The sequence below is a fragment of the Pteropus alecto genome, unplaced genomic scaffold, assembly GCF_000325575.1.
Source record: "Pteropus alecto unplaced genomic scaffold, ASM32557v1 scaffold311, whole genome shotgun sequence".
In the NCBI taxonomy this organism is placed as follows: Eukaryota; Metazoa; Chordata; class Mammalia; order Chiroptera; family Pteropodidae; genus Pteropus; species Pteropus alecto.
In genome coordinates, this window is record NW_006431916.1 from 771905 (window position 1) to 788820 (window position 16916).

A 16916-nucleotide genomic window follows, 5' to 3' on the forward strand; every position below is an offset into this window, starting at 1 on the left:
GTAAGGTCTAAAACTCAACAGACTAAGTTGCCAAACTGCTAAGTTATCTTTATTTTGTCAAATTTAACAATATAAAAAAGTTCATATTTCTTCACGGTCATATTCTTTCCCAGCTTTCAAAGATTCAATAGTAGAAACAGCCAAAAGCCGCTACAACACAGAACAAACTGTCCTAAAAAACAAACAAAACAGAAAACACACATAAACAAATCCAGAATGCTGGGATGAGTAAAGAGTTAGATTTTTAGAATGAAGAAATAACATGCAAACTAATGAACTTTATGTAATATAAACTCACAAAATAAGTATTCCCATTTTTCTTGATTTATCAAAGAAATAATATATGAAATGCTTTGCACTTCTTAGAGTAAATGCATTATCCAACCCACGGAACTATATTATAGTACCACAGATAATAAAATAATAGCACTTCATCATAAATTCTGGATAAGGTGAAATGGTCTCTGGATGTTTGTTCTTATTATAAAATTCATTTGTCCATCTTTTGGCTCCCTGGGTGAGATAACTGTGAGCTGTGTTCTATAACAGCACTATCTGTGGTGAGGGACCTGTTTTTTGTATTCTAATTTCCAATCCCTCACACACTGATACTTTTGTAAAATACAATAAAAATTAATAACTAGAAAAATGAAATTAAAAAGAAACATACAAATATAGTCTAAACCTTTTATTATAAGATTCAATGAACATAAAATTATTTTGTCAAATTTCTATAAGAGTTTCTAAACCCTTACACTCAATTTATGTAGTTATCTCATCTATAACAAGCTATAACAAACAGTTCACAGCCCTGGTCTGTGGACCCCATTTTGATTGGCACTGTTCTACAGTGCCACCTAGAGTTCTCCGTAGGCTTTAGCCCGATTGTCCACACTAATTATCAAATCAATAAGCCTTTCTCTCTTTCTCGTATTTCCTCATCCTCTATGGGTGCTTCTCGAAATCTTCTCCCAAATAATAAAGTGCTTTAAGAGCTGCAAATAACACCTAAATGAACATTCAACTCAACCAAATGGACTACAGGTACTAACAACCTATACCAGTCTCTCAAAAATGATTTTTAGACATCTCCCTCACCAATCCTGTGCTCTAAAACCCAATCCTGAAATCTTTAATAATTGATAACTGAAGTTTCATATTACTTATTTGTTAATTTGAGTATTGTCTGGCCCCCACTGGTTTATAAGCTCTCTATAGACAAAAACTATGCCTATCTTATTCATCATTTTACTCCTAGCACCCACAGTATGGAGGTTGGCACATAATAGGAGCTCAGAATTATATGTTAAATGAATGAATTATCTTGTATAAGGACTCAGGGAAATACTCATTTTTAACTCCAAAAAGCTGAAAAAACCATTAATTGAGCTTGACCTTTCCCCCAGAGAGCTATAAAATGAAGATTTATATAATATGTACCATTGTTCAGTCCTTGATCTCAAGGGTAGTTGAGCATAAAATGAAACTTTGGTAGGACCATAGAATTTTAAAGCTAAACAGTACCTTAAGATCATCTAAACAAGCAGCTTCCAAATATGGCAGCAAGCATAAGCATGGGGAGAACTTTTTTAAAAATTCAGATTCGCTGATCCAACCCCTAGCTTATTTGATTAGAATCTACTTGACCAAGGCCCCAGCATCTGTATCTTAAACAAGTTCCTGAAATAATTCTTAGGCAGCCACAGCCAGTGTTTGGAAAAACCTAGTAAGTTTCCTAACGTTACTGACACAATCAGAAGAAAATCGAATGACTTACCTAAAGTAAGTCAATCAGAAAGTTTACAGAGCTGAAAGTGGAAATTCCCTTCTAATTCACTCAATCCAGTTTCTGTTCTATGCTACAATACTTAGTTCTGACTCTGCTAATTCACAACTTGGGAGCATTTGGATAGACGAGGAGATAATTTCTGGGAGTATAAGATAACAATATATGATTAAAATACATAAAATGAAAACTTTTTTTAAAAATTCTTCTTTAATTTTGCTTAGTTTTGAGAAATAGCTCTAAGATAAAGTAATTAATTTTCTTACTGAAAGAAAATCACCTTTGTTCATAGAATCCCACCACTCAAATTTCTTTGCATCTTAGCAAAGTGCTATGTGTCTATTAACACTAACTAAACAATAGCCTATTCCCAAATTCAAACTTGTGAAGAGTTACCTCATCTGCACACATACAACTCTCCTTGCCTATAAGCAGCACACTAGGTTTCTGCTTTAGTAACATAAAAAAGAACAGAAAAATCATCTCATCCAGAAGGAGTCTAAGACAAACATCTAAAATTAACAATCTTAATAAATATTAAGTAATTTGATTTGGAATGCCCCGGTGTCCTCTGAAAGGAAGAAAAGGTTTTCAAATACACTTACATTCATGAAAACATCATGAGTGTAGTTGTCAGTGTCAGCATCCCAGAAACAGCGAGCAGCCATGCTAAAAAGTCAAAGAATGAAGAGTTATCAACATTATAACAAGGATCTGAACCATATATATATATATATATCTGCCAGCAGGAAAAGTTTTCCTTGATACATTCTTTTAAATTAGTACTTCCAAACCTTTTCACAGGTTGGCACACAGAAATCCTATTTGTACAGCAGAGTATACTAGGCAAACCAGAAGAAACTGGAGTCATAGATTAAGCTGCTTGCAGTTGGAGGTGACCAACCCAGGGGTCTAGCAGCCTCAGACTCTGACTAGCTGCCTGATGGATCAAGGGGTCACTACCTTGAAGTCTCTCGGTAGGAAGCTCTGTCACAAAGATTACTTTAGTTAAAATATTTGTGCGTGACTTTTAGAGGAAATAATACATAAAAATTACAACTAAAATGAACTTAATTCCTGCACAATCATATGAGAAGGTAAGTCTGGAAAGGAGCCAATAGATTATTTACTCCAACCTAGAAGAGAAAGGGGTAAAACTATAAAGCGGAATTTGATCTTCTAATTCTAAATCCAGTATTATCTCTACAGCATGCTATGCAACCTCTAAATTATCAATTTGGGCATTTTCCTCTCCCCAGGTCTTGGATAAGAAAAAACGTCAGTCAAAAGCCAATTAAAAAATGCAAACAATTTAAATATTCAGTAGTATTAGATTGGTAAATGAAATTAGAGTATTTCTTGGCAATGAAATTCTATGCAGCCCTTAAAGATATTTTTTTACCAAAAAAAAAGTTAAACATAAAAAGATGGTCACAATATAATGTTAAGTACAAAAAGTAATTTTTATATTTGCTATTAAATGTATGTATATGATTTACTGATAACATTTATTGAGTGCTTATTTCGATCCAGCCTCTGGCCTAAGTGCTTTATATGTATTAACTCACTTAATCCTATAAGGTAGGTACTATTATTATACCCATTTAATAAACATGAAAACTGAGGGTCAGAGAAATTAAGTAAACTTGTCCAAGGTCATTCAAATAGTAAGTGACAAAGCTTCACTTTGAACCTAGGCAATTTATCTTCAAGTCTATAATAAAAAATATACATGTACCATATTATGTTGGTTTATTTTTAAAAGGTTTTTTAAAGTTTTACATAGAAGCACTCCCCCTAGCCTAATGTTTTCCACATTCTTAAATCAAAAAAGTTCTTCTGTCTATGGCCCAATCCCGGGAGTCTGATCTCGAGAAGCTAAGCAGGGTCGGGCCCGGTTAGTACTTGGATGGGAGACCACCTAGGAAGACCAGGTGTTGTAGGCATAAAAAATAAATAAATAAATAAAAATAAGGGATTGTAAACTGGCAAGGTCCTTGCAATCTGTGAGGTCAACCAAGGGTTGCCTCGCCTAAAAAAAAAAGAAAAGGTTCTACCTATTTCTAAGCTGCAATAATAACGATATGAAATAAAATCAATCTACTTAATTAATCGATCAACAAGAATTTACTTAGCAACTACTGTATGTCCAGAAAGAATAAAATCTGGCTCTATCTTCACTTTTCAATTTAATTAGGTGAAAAAAGTAACACAGATTGAAAGAATAAGATAATGTAGAGTTGGTGCTAATTTATCCATTATTAGGATTAAAAAGGATTGTGGTGCCTGTGTAGTTGCAAAATATTTGAATTAAATCTATAGAACTGCTACAAAAATTTAGACAGTAGAAAAAGCCAAAGAAAACTTCATGAAGGAAGTGGTATTTAAGCTGAGTAGAACCAAGTAAAGATATAAATATAAAAATTTATCTAACAAATATTTGTTGAGTATAATATATGTGCAAAGTGCTAGGTGTAAATAATACAGAGGACTCTGTACACCATTTTCCAATAAAAGGAACCAGAGGTCCTTGGAAAAATAGCCAATTCTAGGTCTAGGGTGGAAATGTATAAGATAAACCAGAAACATCTGGGTCATATCAAAACCTTGGGCTATATCAAAGAGAATGCTATATTTAAATATATATTTATATTTATACATATTTATAAAGTTGTGTCAAAAGTACTCAGAAGAAATATGATTGAACAGTTTGTAGCAAGTCAATGCTTCCACCAAGATCAATTAGAAAAACTGGATAAAATTAATCAGAGAATTGCTGAAGCAAATAGGACTAGAGCAGCCAAAATTCCAGAAAGATGAACCACAAGGAGATAAACTTATATTCTGCAGCAGAGTTCTCCTTGGGGCATTTGCCAACTCTGGGAGCATGGCTAGAAGCTGAGAATCTGGTTTTGGGTTTTGCCCAGGGAGAAGACCAATTACTGAGGGAAAAATATACCAGCAGGACTGTTGGCAGTCTTGCAGGATAGGGAGATAAAATTGGAGACATGAAGGACCAAGAGCCCTATAAAAAAGGAGAGAGCAGACTGAGCCTCAACGTTACATGATAGGTTTCTCTCAAAACATGTGCTGAATTCTGAAACTGTGTAAGCAGGAACCTAGAAAACTAAGTGTGATGGGCAAAATAGTGCCGCCACCCCCACACATGCACCAAATATGTCCTAAGCCCCAGAATCTGTGAATATGCTAGATTACATGGCAAAAAGGGTTCTGCAGATACATGATTAAGTTAAGGATCTTGGGATGGGGAGAGTAGCTGGGATTACCCAGGTGGGCTCAATGTAATCACAGGGTCCTTATAAAATAAAGAAGGAGGCAGGCAGGTCAGAGTCAGAGAAATATCTGAAGACAGTATACTGCTGGTTTTGCAGATGGAAGAAAGGTTTATGAGCTAAGGGATGCAGGCAGCCTCTAAAAGCTGGACTAAGCAAGGGAATGGATTCTCCCCTAGAGCCTCCAGAAGGAATACAGTCCTGCCAACATCTTGATTTTAGCTTAATGAAACCTATATTGGATTTATGATCTCCAGAAATGTAAAATTATATGTGTGCTGTTTTAAACCACCTGGTTTGTAATCTGTTACACCAGCAATAGGAAAGTACATTAAGGAAAAATATACTGAAATGAAGAGTAGTTTTATGCTGAGGAAACAAGTACTAAAAGTCAGTACTTGCCAGGGTTTAGGTTCCAGTGAACACTCTAGGTTCTTGGTTGAATGATATGGAAGGCTAACATTCAAGAAAGAAGGATACTAAATTAAAGATAGAGAGCCTTATCAAAACTTCAACCCAACCTCAACTCAGCTCAGTATCTGATTGGATTAAAGTAAGAAGCCAATACTATACCAAATAGCAAAGGAAACAATAAACCCTCTCTGGAAGAAAATAATGTTATCCGGAGGTTCTACAATTCTTTTAACATAATGTTCAGGATTCAAACTTAGCATGCCAAGAGGCAGAGCATTATGAAGGATTATCAAGAAAAAAAAAGAACAGAAACACACATGATCTAGATAATAGAGTAAACAGAAAATGACTTTAACATAACTGCTATGAGCAAAATGTAAAAAGGGAGGAGAGGAGAATAGAGAACATAAAGAGTAAAAATAAAGAATCTCGCTAGAAAATTGGAATCTATAAAAAAGAATTAAATGGAAATTCTGGACCTGAAAAATATAACTGAAATTAAAAATTCAGTAGGTGGGTTTAACAGCATATTAGACACAACAGAAAAGAGGATTAGTCAACTGAAAGGCAGGTCAATAGAAAAATATCCAAACAGAAGCAAAGAGAAAAAAAAATTTAGTCAAGAGCAAGAGTGACATGCAGAATACAGTAAAAAAGATCTAAATACATGTAACTGGTGTCTGAAAAGGAAAGCAGAGAGCAAATGGAGCAGAAGCAATATTTTAAAAGATAATGGTCCCCTGGCATTAGCCCCCAGACCCTAGTTTCTAATGCCGTTCTCCAATAAAAGGAACAAGGGCTCCTTGGAGAAATGGGTGATTCTAGGATGAGGCAGGGAATGAATAATATGGAGCATCTTAAAGTGCATCCAGTAAGTAAGGAAGTGCTCAAAAAAACCTGCAATAGTAGAATATGTCAAAGGGACCCAGGAATCAACTGAAAGTGCTCAAATGGCCAGAGATGGAACAATTTGAGCAAAAAATAAAGCAGTACGGGATTCTAATCCAAAGCAGTAAAATCCACAAGTCCATGCTGTAATAACTAAATGACTGAATAAATAAATAAACGAAAGAGAAGGGACAAGTTTCCTGTGCTGTAAAACTCCAAATAATTTATGTAGATATATGCCCTCAAGGAGGTGGAGCATAACCCCCTGTTCCCTAAGTGTGGGCTTCAAACAGTGATTTCTTTCTGTATAGTACAAAAGGAGGAGAAAGAGTACCCTCACCATGGAAAACCTGACAAACACTACCTCAGGCAGCCAATCAAGGTTAACATCAATGGTAATATGTCACGTTGATAACATGTGCCATGATATGGTATGAAAGAAGAGCACCTTATCTCTGTGATCTTCCTCCCAAAAACCTATAATCTCAGACTAATCATGAGCAGACAAATCCCAACTGATGGGCATTCTACAAAATACCTAACCAGTACTTCTCAAAACTGTCAAGGTCATCAAAACCAATGAGAGTCTAAGTAACTGTCATAGCCAAGAGGAGCTTAAAAAGACATGTAATGTGATATCCTAGATAAGATCCTAGAACAGAAAAAGACCATTAGGTAAAAACTTAAGAAATATGAATAAAGTATAAACTTCAGTTAATAATAATGTGTCAATATTGGTTCATTAGTTGTGACAAATGCACTGTACTAACGTAGGATATTAATGATAGAGGAAATTATATGTGGCATATATGGGTACTCTGCAACTTTTCTACAAATCTAAAACTATTTTAAAATAAGAAGTTTATTTTAGTCTACGGCCATGCCACCCTGAATGTGCCCGATTCTGTCTGATCTAGGAAGCTAAGCAGGGTCGGGCCTGGTTAGTACTTGGATGGGAGACCAACTAGGAAGACCAGGTGCTGTAGGAGTAAAAAATAAAAAAATAAGGGATTGTAAGCTGACAAGGTCCTTGCAATCTGTGAGGTCAACCAAGGGATGCTTTGCCTAAAAATAAATAAATAAATAAAAATAAAAAGTTTATTTTAAAAAATAATGGCTAAATGTTTCGTGTAAAAACAGTGTATACAAAGTGGTTTTCCAATGCTGAAGAGGCTGAAGGACCAGAGAAAAAGACAAGTCCAGCTTGTTGGTTAATGGGTTTAGTAGGGAACTTATAGTAAAAGAAACACTTGTCTTGGGCAGCTACAAGACAGTGAGATCTCTGTCTCGCCCTCTTTCATTCCCTCTCAGAAATAGACCTGTGTGCTCGGAAGGACTGCGTGGGAGGTCAGGGGGAACAAAGAAGCCAGATACCAGCAGACCCTGGCGCCAGAATGAGCTAAGAGATAGATAACATCTAGAACTTCTTGCCTAGAGGAAGAAATAATGGAAACTCTGTGGCTAGCCCGAAACCTCTGTAAACATTCCAGAGTCCACTAGGGAAAAGGGGAAAAGGGATCAACAATCCAGTCTGGGCTCATTCACTCAGAAGTTAAACTAGTAGATTGGCTTCAAGATGGAGTCAGCTATGTCCACACTCTAAGAATTTTCCCAAGTTGATATAAAACAGATTAAAGAGCCCCAAGAATAAAAACAAAGAAAATTATATATAGCAGAATAAAAAGACAATGGGAAAAACATTTTAATGTGGCTAGAAAAAACAAGACTCATCACCTCCAAAAGAACAATAATAAGACTTATAGCTGACTTCTCAAAAGAAAAAAAAACAATGGAAACCAGAAGATAATGTAATCACATCTTTAAAGTGCTGAAAATGGAAAGACACATACCCTTCCTTCTATCTCTACATCTTTAAACATGCTTATGAGGACACAGCAGAGCAATAAGACAGCAGAGCAACAAGACAGGAGAGCGTATGTCCTTAACACCAGTGAGGCACAGCACCAGGCTTGGACTCCTACTTAGTGTGGTTTGTTTTGAGAAGAGAAATAAATCTGTTGAGTTTGAAAAAAAAGGAAAAAGAAAGAAAGAGAAAAGAAAAGAGAGGAAGGAGGGGAGGGAAGAAAAGAAAAGCGGGTAGGCAGGCAGGCAGGCAGGAAAGCAGGTAAGAAGGAAGGAAAGAAGGAAAGAAAGAGAAACAAAGAATCTAGAATTAATTTGAAGAAACTACCAATGGCCAAAGATGGGACAATTTGAGCACCAATAAGGATAATAACTACAATGGATTTAAACACATCAAATATATTTAAAACCATGGGTTCATAGATAGAAAAAAATTAATCAATAACCTTTGGAGGATGCAAGGGAACCAATTCATTATTCTGAAAATTGGTAAATTTATCCCTTTTCCTGTACAAGCTATATCTCACTGTAATGAAAGAGTTGAAAGGGGGAGAAAAAAGTCATTCTTAATAGAATTCCAGCTAAAAAATAAAGAACAATGGTAGAATTAGAAGATCACCATTTTGTAACCTCTGATGAATAATGGATCTAGAACGGGCTGCTAAAATCATTAATGGTAAAGATCCTAGGGAACTTAATAATGGATCTGACAACATCTGAACTCCACGATCAATCTTAACAAAAAAAATTGGACAACTAGACATTCTGTGCCTCATGAGGAGATGTAATAGGATGTATACTAAATACCTATGTAATATTCTTGCCCACACTCAACCTCTGACTGATTAAGACTAGATCTAACAATTTATTTACGAGAAATACAGGAGATAGAAGACATAGTAAACAATGCCATGGGGATACAATCAGCAAATGCCAGAATATAGGAAACTCTATGGGACAAACAATCCAATTTCTTTAACAAATAAATGGCAGGGTAAAAAAGGAGAGAAAAAGTGAGAGAGAAAGAGAGAGAGAGAAGAGGGAGAGAAATGATACATTGAAATTTAAGAGATGTATCAACCAAATACAACGTGTGGACTTTGTCTGGATCCTGAGTTGAACAAATTGTAAAAAAATATATACACACACATATGTATATGTGCATATGTATATATTAAAAAAACAGGGTCATCTAGCTAAGTAAATATTTTATAATATTAAGGACTGGCAATATTTAGATGTATAATATTTTATATGTTAAAAAGGCCTTTATGTTTTATATATATACTATTGTATTTACAGATGAATGGTATGATGACTGGAATTTGCTTCAAAATAATCTGGTGGGGGCAGGGAGAGTAGGTGGATGTATAAATGAAACAACATAGGTGTGTGCTGATAACCTTTGAAGCTAAATAATATATCTATAGGAATTCCTTAGTCCCTAAACTTTTACATATGCTTGAAATTTTAGATGATATGCATTTTTAAAGGAGCTGGGGGAAACCTTGTATGCCATGCTTTAAAGTTTGGCTTGATCACATTTAACCAAGTCAGTTTAAGGAGTTTACACTTAAAAGAGTTTGAAACAAACTCTACATAGAATTTGTGAAAAGAAAGTGAGGTGTACTCCTGGGAGACTGGTCTGGTATGCAAAATGAACTATAGAGGAGAGAGATTAGAGTCAAGAAGTGCTGATAAGGGGCTGCCAAGTAGCCCTGGCATCTGATTAGAGTGCATTCAAAAGGAGAGGGTAATGGCTAAATAAGATAAAAAGAAGACTCCAAGATTTTAAGCCTGAGTCAGTGGAACCTTGGTAATACTGAGAGACAGAATTTAAAACACGATAGGCTGATTTAAGGAGAGGGAGAGAAAAGAAATTCACAACTCTGAACATGTTGAATTTGAGGTGACAGAATAGTAAAGAATTTCTTATTCTCTCTACGGCAAGGAAATCTCCTGAAGCCTTTTGAATAAATGGTAGAGGACACCAGAGTGAGGGGCAATGTGCTGGGAGTCAGAAGGCTAGATTCCACTAGGGACCCTGACACTAGCCATATCTAAAATTTTGAACAAATCATGCTAAACCTCATGGGTGTCACTAGAAAATAAGGGAGTCTAGATACTAGAATATATGTGTAACTCCTTTTATATCTAACATTCTATAGTGAAAACTCTCAATGATATTATCTACAGGTATTTTTAAAATTCATTCAGCAAATATTGTAGTTCTTTCTTACAAAATACTATACTTGGCACTGTTTACAAACAGAAACAGGAGATTAACACTTGGGCATAGGAAAAGACAAGAAATACAGATTTTGAACTCACCAATACAAGAATGACAGTTTGAGGTCATGAGAATGAATAAGCTCATTGAAAAAGCATAGAGTAGAGCAAAAGAATAAGAACTGAGCCTTGAAGGAAGCTCGCAGCTGGGGATGTAAGGGATAAATGGGAACCAGTGAAAGAAAGAGAATAATCAGTTAGAAAAAACAGGAGAGAAACAAGTTAGATAAGTGACATTAAAGCCAATAAAACCAGGGTGAATTTTAAGAAACAGAAGTGCAGGCCAATAACAAGAGCTAAGAGGGAGCTGTCCAATTTGCTAACAAGGAGATCTCAGACAATGTTAAAGAAATTAATTTAGGAGAGTGGTAGGACCAAAAAAAGAGGCAACGAAGAATATGGGAGGAAACATACATGCATAATCTCATACTTTCTTTGGGAACATATACATAACCCCTAAAAGACTTGTTAGCCTACAAGTACTACGAAAAGTGAGTCATCCCGTGGAGCTCACCTAGACTGTCAACCTCACTGTGCAGTATCAGGATCTCTTAGAGTCACAGCTGCATTTTGTTATACTGTCCTTTCCTCTCACCCTTGCAGACACAATCTTACTGAATCATCCAAAGGATGAATACCTAATAAGAAACATATAAGGATAAAAACAAGAAGGAAAAAAACAATTACTCACAATACTCCTTCACCTCTTTGTTCTCCAATCACTACTTGCACCACCATTTTATATCGGTCAAATCCCATTTCTAGAAAGAAAAAATAAGAAAGTTACTTATAAAAAAAATATGGTAAAATTACTTAATGAAGGCAAATTTTCCTAGGAACAGACATAAGCATTCAGTCTATAAGCACTTACTGAGTATGATGATAAACTTGGTAGTCAGAGACTTGAGGACAAATTCTAACTGTAACCTTAGTAAATGTGTAACCTTAGACAGGCAAAAAACCTGAAAATTCTCAATAAAACAAATCTAGAGAGAAGAAAAGTGAATGGGTATTTTTATCTTCCTCCTTTACTGACCAGGGAATAATGGAAACAGTAACAGCAACAACAAAAACATGAAATGGGCAACATTGAAACAGAGCCAGCTCTCTTTGACGAAAGTAAAAGCTTCAGGATTATATGGTAAATTAGGCAAACACTCTCAACACTACAGGTACTCGCTCATGTGGGACATGAACCTTAATTCAGGATACTTAACAAAATCCAAGAAGACATGGCCCAAATTAGTTTTAAAAAACACTGCATACAGCTTAGCTGAGCTTCCTCCTTTCTCTACCCTCTTCTCTTCCTCTTTTTCTCATACCCATGCTTTAGAATTATGGCTAGAATATTAACTATTCTACCCTTAAATCACAGTTCTGAGAGAAAAATAAAATAGTCTCAGATATAGTGGGAGGAGAATTTTAAAAATCATCCACACAGTATTAAAGCAAAATGAAAAGAAGCTGAATGACAATATGCAAAGGTGCAACAGCAAAAACAAACAAAAGAATATCAAGAAAGAAAGAAACATACTGTTTAAAAGAGAAAAAACTCACCCTAGGAGGTAACAGAAATCAAAGAACAAAGAGAAATTCCTCACAACTGATTCACAGTGCAGAACAACATATGCTCATAAATTCAATAAAATAAGAACTCAATCAGATTATAAAACAACAGAAAGATGAAAAGGGAGATTAAAGCCCTAAAAAACAAACTGAATACCCACACAACAGCACTGCAGAAGTAATAAATTTAAAATGGCAAGAGACAGAACAGCCACAAATGAAAACTAAATTGCTGGCTTAAGAGAAACACAAGTTAGAAGTCAAAGAAAAAGGAAGAAATTAGAGCAGAGGAAAGCTAATATATATAGAAGACAAAGATGATTCAACATATCAATATTTGGTGTCCTGAAGAAGAAAATCTAACAAATGGAATAGGAAATGTATTTAGAGATCCAAGAAAATTTCCCTGATATGGAAAAAATAAAATTGCAAATTTTTAAATGCTTAGTACCAAGCCATATCCTAAAAAAGCTGCTGAGCATCAAGGTTAAAGATAGGACTCTCTACGCAGAGAAGATCAGACTGGCCTCAGATTTCTCCATAGCAGCATTCAATGCTAGAACACAATGAAGCGAACGCTAAGATTTTCAAGAAAATTAATTATTACCTCACAATATTATATTCATCCAAAATATATGCTGGTTTAAAAGCATTCTCAAACATGAAAGAACCTATGGAATATATAGCATTTCTGAGCCCTTCCTGAAAGAAACTTATAACAAAACCTTGTAAGGTAAGGATTGAACCAAAATATAGAACTCAGCAATAGTAAAAGGACTAAATAGTGAGCAATTGTTCCATTTAAATACAGAATGAACGCTATACCATATGGGAAATAGGTCTATACCATCCCATTGTTATTAAGAGTATTTCTGTGCATATAAATAGAAGAGAGCTCTGGTATAAAATTCACTTAATATTAATAATTATTTATGGGTAGCATTTGGGGTGATTTTTCTAATTTTATTCATTTTTCTACAGTTTAAATTTTTTTAATTACCATTTTTAACAATAATTTTAACAGTTAATTTTCATTTAAAAATCTGAAAACAAAAATGCTAATATGCTAACAGTTTGGTGATGAAAATATATCGAATATTTATTTTCTTTATACTTTTCTATATTTTTTCATTTCTAAAAATTAAGGCATTAAGAAGAAAACATGCCAAAATATTTAAATAGTAACTACTTTTAGGTAATTAAATTTTATAAAATTTTTAAAAAACTTAATGTGTACAGGAGTTCCCCCCCACCATCCCCTATTATGCTTTCCTCGGTTTCAATTTCCCGCAGTCAACTGCAGTAGAAAATATCAAATGGAAAATTCCAGAAATAATTCACAAGTTTAAATTGTGTGCCACTCTGAATAGCGTGATAAAATCTCACAGACTCACTCCATCTGCCCAGGTCCTGAATCATTCCTTTGTCCAACGTATCCACAGTGTATTCGATACTCGCCTGTTAGTCACTTAGTAGCCATCTGAGTTATCAGATCGACTGCTGAGGTACTGAAGGGCTTGTCTTTAGTAACTCTTACTTTACTTAATGATGGCCCCAAAAGACAAGAGTAGTGATGCTGGCAATTCAGATAGGCCAAAGAGAAGCTGTAAAGTGCTTCCTTTAAGTGAAAAGGTAAGTACATCACAGCAACATATTTTGAGAGAGAGAGATCACATTCTCATAACTTTAATTTCAACATATTGTAATAACTGTTCTATTTTATTATTAGTTATTGTTGTTAATCTTACTGTACCTGATTTATAAATTAATCATAAGTATATACATACAGGAAAAAAACATTGTGTGTGTGTGTATTTCAGTACTATTCATGGTTTCAGGTATCCAAAGCGGATCTTAAAACGTATGCCCACAGATAAGGGGAGACTATTGTATTGTCCAGGTTTATTATAATGAAAAAGTATTATTACAAAGACATTTCTTCCCTTCAAAAAATGGTATTTTTAAAAACCAGTAGAGAGAAAGAGAGGACTTTTCAGGTGTTAAAACATTATTTAAAAAGAGAGAGAAACAGAGAAATAGATAAAGAACAGGAAGGAAAAGCACAAGATCTGCTCTGCATATGTAGGGTTTGGCAGGAGGCAGGGGTGGATTAGGACTAGTAGCAAGGATTCAGCTGGAGAGATGGACTGAGGTCAGATTGAAAGGGTACTGAATGGCAGGCTGAGGACTTGATATCTTGGTGGGAAAAACAACCAAGAATTATGGGGGAAGGGAGCCCCTGTACTTCCTGGTCATTCAGCATACCTGTATTTCCTGGATAGTGGTTCCATACAATGTTTTATTTCACATCTTTACTCTTTCCTACCATCTGCAAAAACCTACAAGAGTAAAAGTTACCAAATGATCAAGAAGACTAGACATTAAAGAGAAGTTTGTCTTTAATAGCATCTGTCCCTTGTTTAAAGATGAGAAAGAGGACAAATGGGTAAAACTGAATGTTTGAAGAAAACGAGTTGTTTCCAATATCACTAATATTACCTTTTAATTTATCTTTAATATTTTCTGATAAACGTTTTGTGAGCTGAGGCATTTCTTCTGGAGAATATTCAACATTTGCCAGTTCCTCCTTGAGCACAGCATGGATACAGTCTTTAACCACAGAGGATCTGAACCTAAATGAAACAGTTCAAAACATCTAATTATTATGAAAGGATAAAAACAAATTATGAAAACAAGTCATATTCCAAATTTGTATCTCCAGCCTGGACCTCTCCCCCAAACTTCAGACCACATATTCCAACACATATCCCATCTAGATGTCTAGTAGGCAACTCAAATTTAATACATCCAACACTGAACTCCTGATCATCTCCTTTCCCTAAAATTAGGTCCTCCTGCTGTGGTCCCTATCTCGATCAATGGTAACTCCATTCTTTGTTATTCAAGTCAAAAACTGGTGTCAGTCTTGTTGCCTTTCTCTCTCACAGCCATATCCTGTTCATAAGCGAATCTTATCAGTTCTACCTTCAAAATAATCTAAAATTCAATCAGTCTCACCATCCTACTGACACCACCTTGTTCCAAGCTACCATTACTTCTTGCCTGGATTACAATGGCCTCCCAACAAGTCTCTCTGTGTCTGCCTTTGTCCCCAAATCCTGTTCTCAACATAGGAACTAGACTGGTCCCGTTAAACTACATATCTGATCATGACACTCCCTCAATGCAAAATACCCCACATATTTCCCACCTCACTCAGAGTAAAAGCAACATCCTAACTGTGACTCCCAAGGTCCCATATGGTCTATCCTACCAAACTCTCTGACCTTGTTTCCTACTACTTTCCACTCAGGCCCCACTGACCTTCCCTCAGTTCTTTAACCACACCGGGCATGCAAATCTCAGTGCTTCTACACTTGTTCAACTCTGCCTTAAGTTCATTTCCACCCTTTAAGCATAGCTAGCTCTCTCACTTCTATGAAGTCTTTATTCAAAAGTTACTTTTCCTAGCCACCCTCTCTAAAACTTCAAACTATTCTCCTACCACACCATTTTATATCTCCCTTCCTGGTACTTCTTACTATCTGATTGATACACTATATAGTTTATGTATTTATCTTGTTTGTTGTCCTTTTATCCAGCTCCACGAGGGCAGGGATTTTTATCTGTTTTGTTGTCTGTTATATTCCCATTTCCGAGAACAGCATCTATCACATAGTAGACAATAAATACTTTTTGAAGAAATGGATTATTGAAAGTAGAGAAAAAAGTCTTCTCTCATTTTACCATCCTATAAATACCATTAGCATTTCAGTTGTATTTATGATATATTACAACACTAAGGTCCTTATCTGGGCTATACAGTCTGTCGGATGATTTGTCTATCATATGCCAAGTTAACAGAATGTTTTAAATTTTGAGTTGATCATGTGGTCTAATATTTGGTAGTACTAGTGGCCCCTTATTACCTTTTAACAGTATTTTCTTTGGTCTCTTGCCTGCTTATTCTCACAGATGAACTTCAGAATCATCGACAATTTCTAGGACTTGATCTGTTTAAAATGTGATCTACCTACTAACAAATGTACTATATCCAGCTCTTCTCTTAAGCCTTTTCCATTCTCAGTAAATGTTAAAAGTTTTCTTCAAACGAGTCACAAATAATTTCATAGGAGTATTCCTACATAATAAGTTTGTTGTGAATCATGTTCAGCACTGTTTTGCAGCAGAAACACAGGCATTCTATGCATTTAGAATCTTTTACCAAGGTAACTGAACATATCTATTTTTATGTCCATTCTACCCGACCAGAAAACTGATGCATGAAATTTTTTATCTCACTACAACCAAAATTCCTGGCTTCCAGTATTTGCCAAATATTTGATTCAGTAATTTGGTTTCGAACAACAGGAGAAGCTTGGAAAATATTTTATTTAAAAATTTTTTTCATCTTGTGAAAATGAAGTTTATGATGTATCCCTACAGGTCTAGCAGACTGTCCTCTGCACTAGGCTATGTATCTTAATTATGGGAAAGCATTGAGGTGGCAAGCCAAGGGCCTCGATATACTACTAGACTGTATACGTACAGGTCTCCTGCCCTGCGGAGGAATAAGTGTATTCTGACACATGTATGCACACAGTAACCCTCGAAACACGGCTGAATGGGATTCGACACAAGCCGCTTGTTTTCTCTTCTGCTATTCTATCCATCTCCTTTCCCTTGTGCCCCTCATCCTGGGTCTCCTAGAGCCAACCATCCCCACTGCGCTAGTTTTAGGCTCTCTAACACTGCAAGGCAAGTCGGGTCCTCTGCTGCCCCCTGCAGCTGAAAGCCCAAGAAGAACAGCATTTCTC

General features: G+C 35.6%; 1 protein-coding gene and 1 pseudogene across 2 annotated transcripts in view; one reads left to right on the forward strand and one right to left on the reverse strand.

Annotated features, from left to right (window-relative positions):
* Position 1: 1 nt before the first annotated feature.
* The window catches only part of TCTEX1D2 (Tctex1 domain containing 2), a 17346-nt gene continuing 431 nt past the window's right edge, over positions 2–16916 (reverse strand). Inside the window, exons 1-5 of one of the 2 annotated variants that reach the window (XM_025041870.1) lie at positions 15118–15259; positions 14599–14732; positions 11225–11294; positions 2392–2455; positions 2–172 (exon numbers count right to left, since the gene is read on the reverse strand). In XM_025041870.1, the coding sequence (XP_024897638.1) occupies positions 125–172; positions 2392–2455; positions 11225–11294; positions 14599–14732; positions 15118–15152 (351 nt within the window). In that variant the 5' untranslated portion in view covers positions 15153–15259 and the 3' untranslated portion in view covers positions 2–124. Of the gene's footprint in view, positions 173–2391; positions 2456–11224; positions 11295–14598; positions 14733–15117; positions 15260–16916 lie in introns of those variants that run through there. The other variant, XM_006906147.3, reaches the window with a different exon arrangement.
* LOC112473808 lies at positions 7252–7370 on the forward strand (annotated as a pseudogene).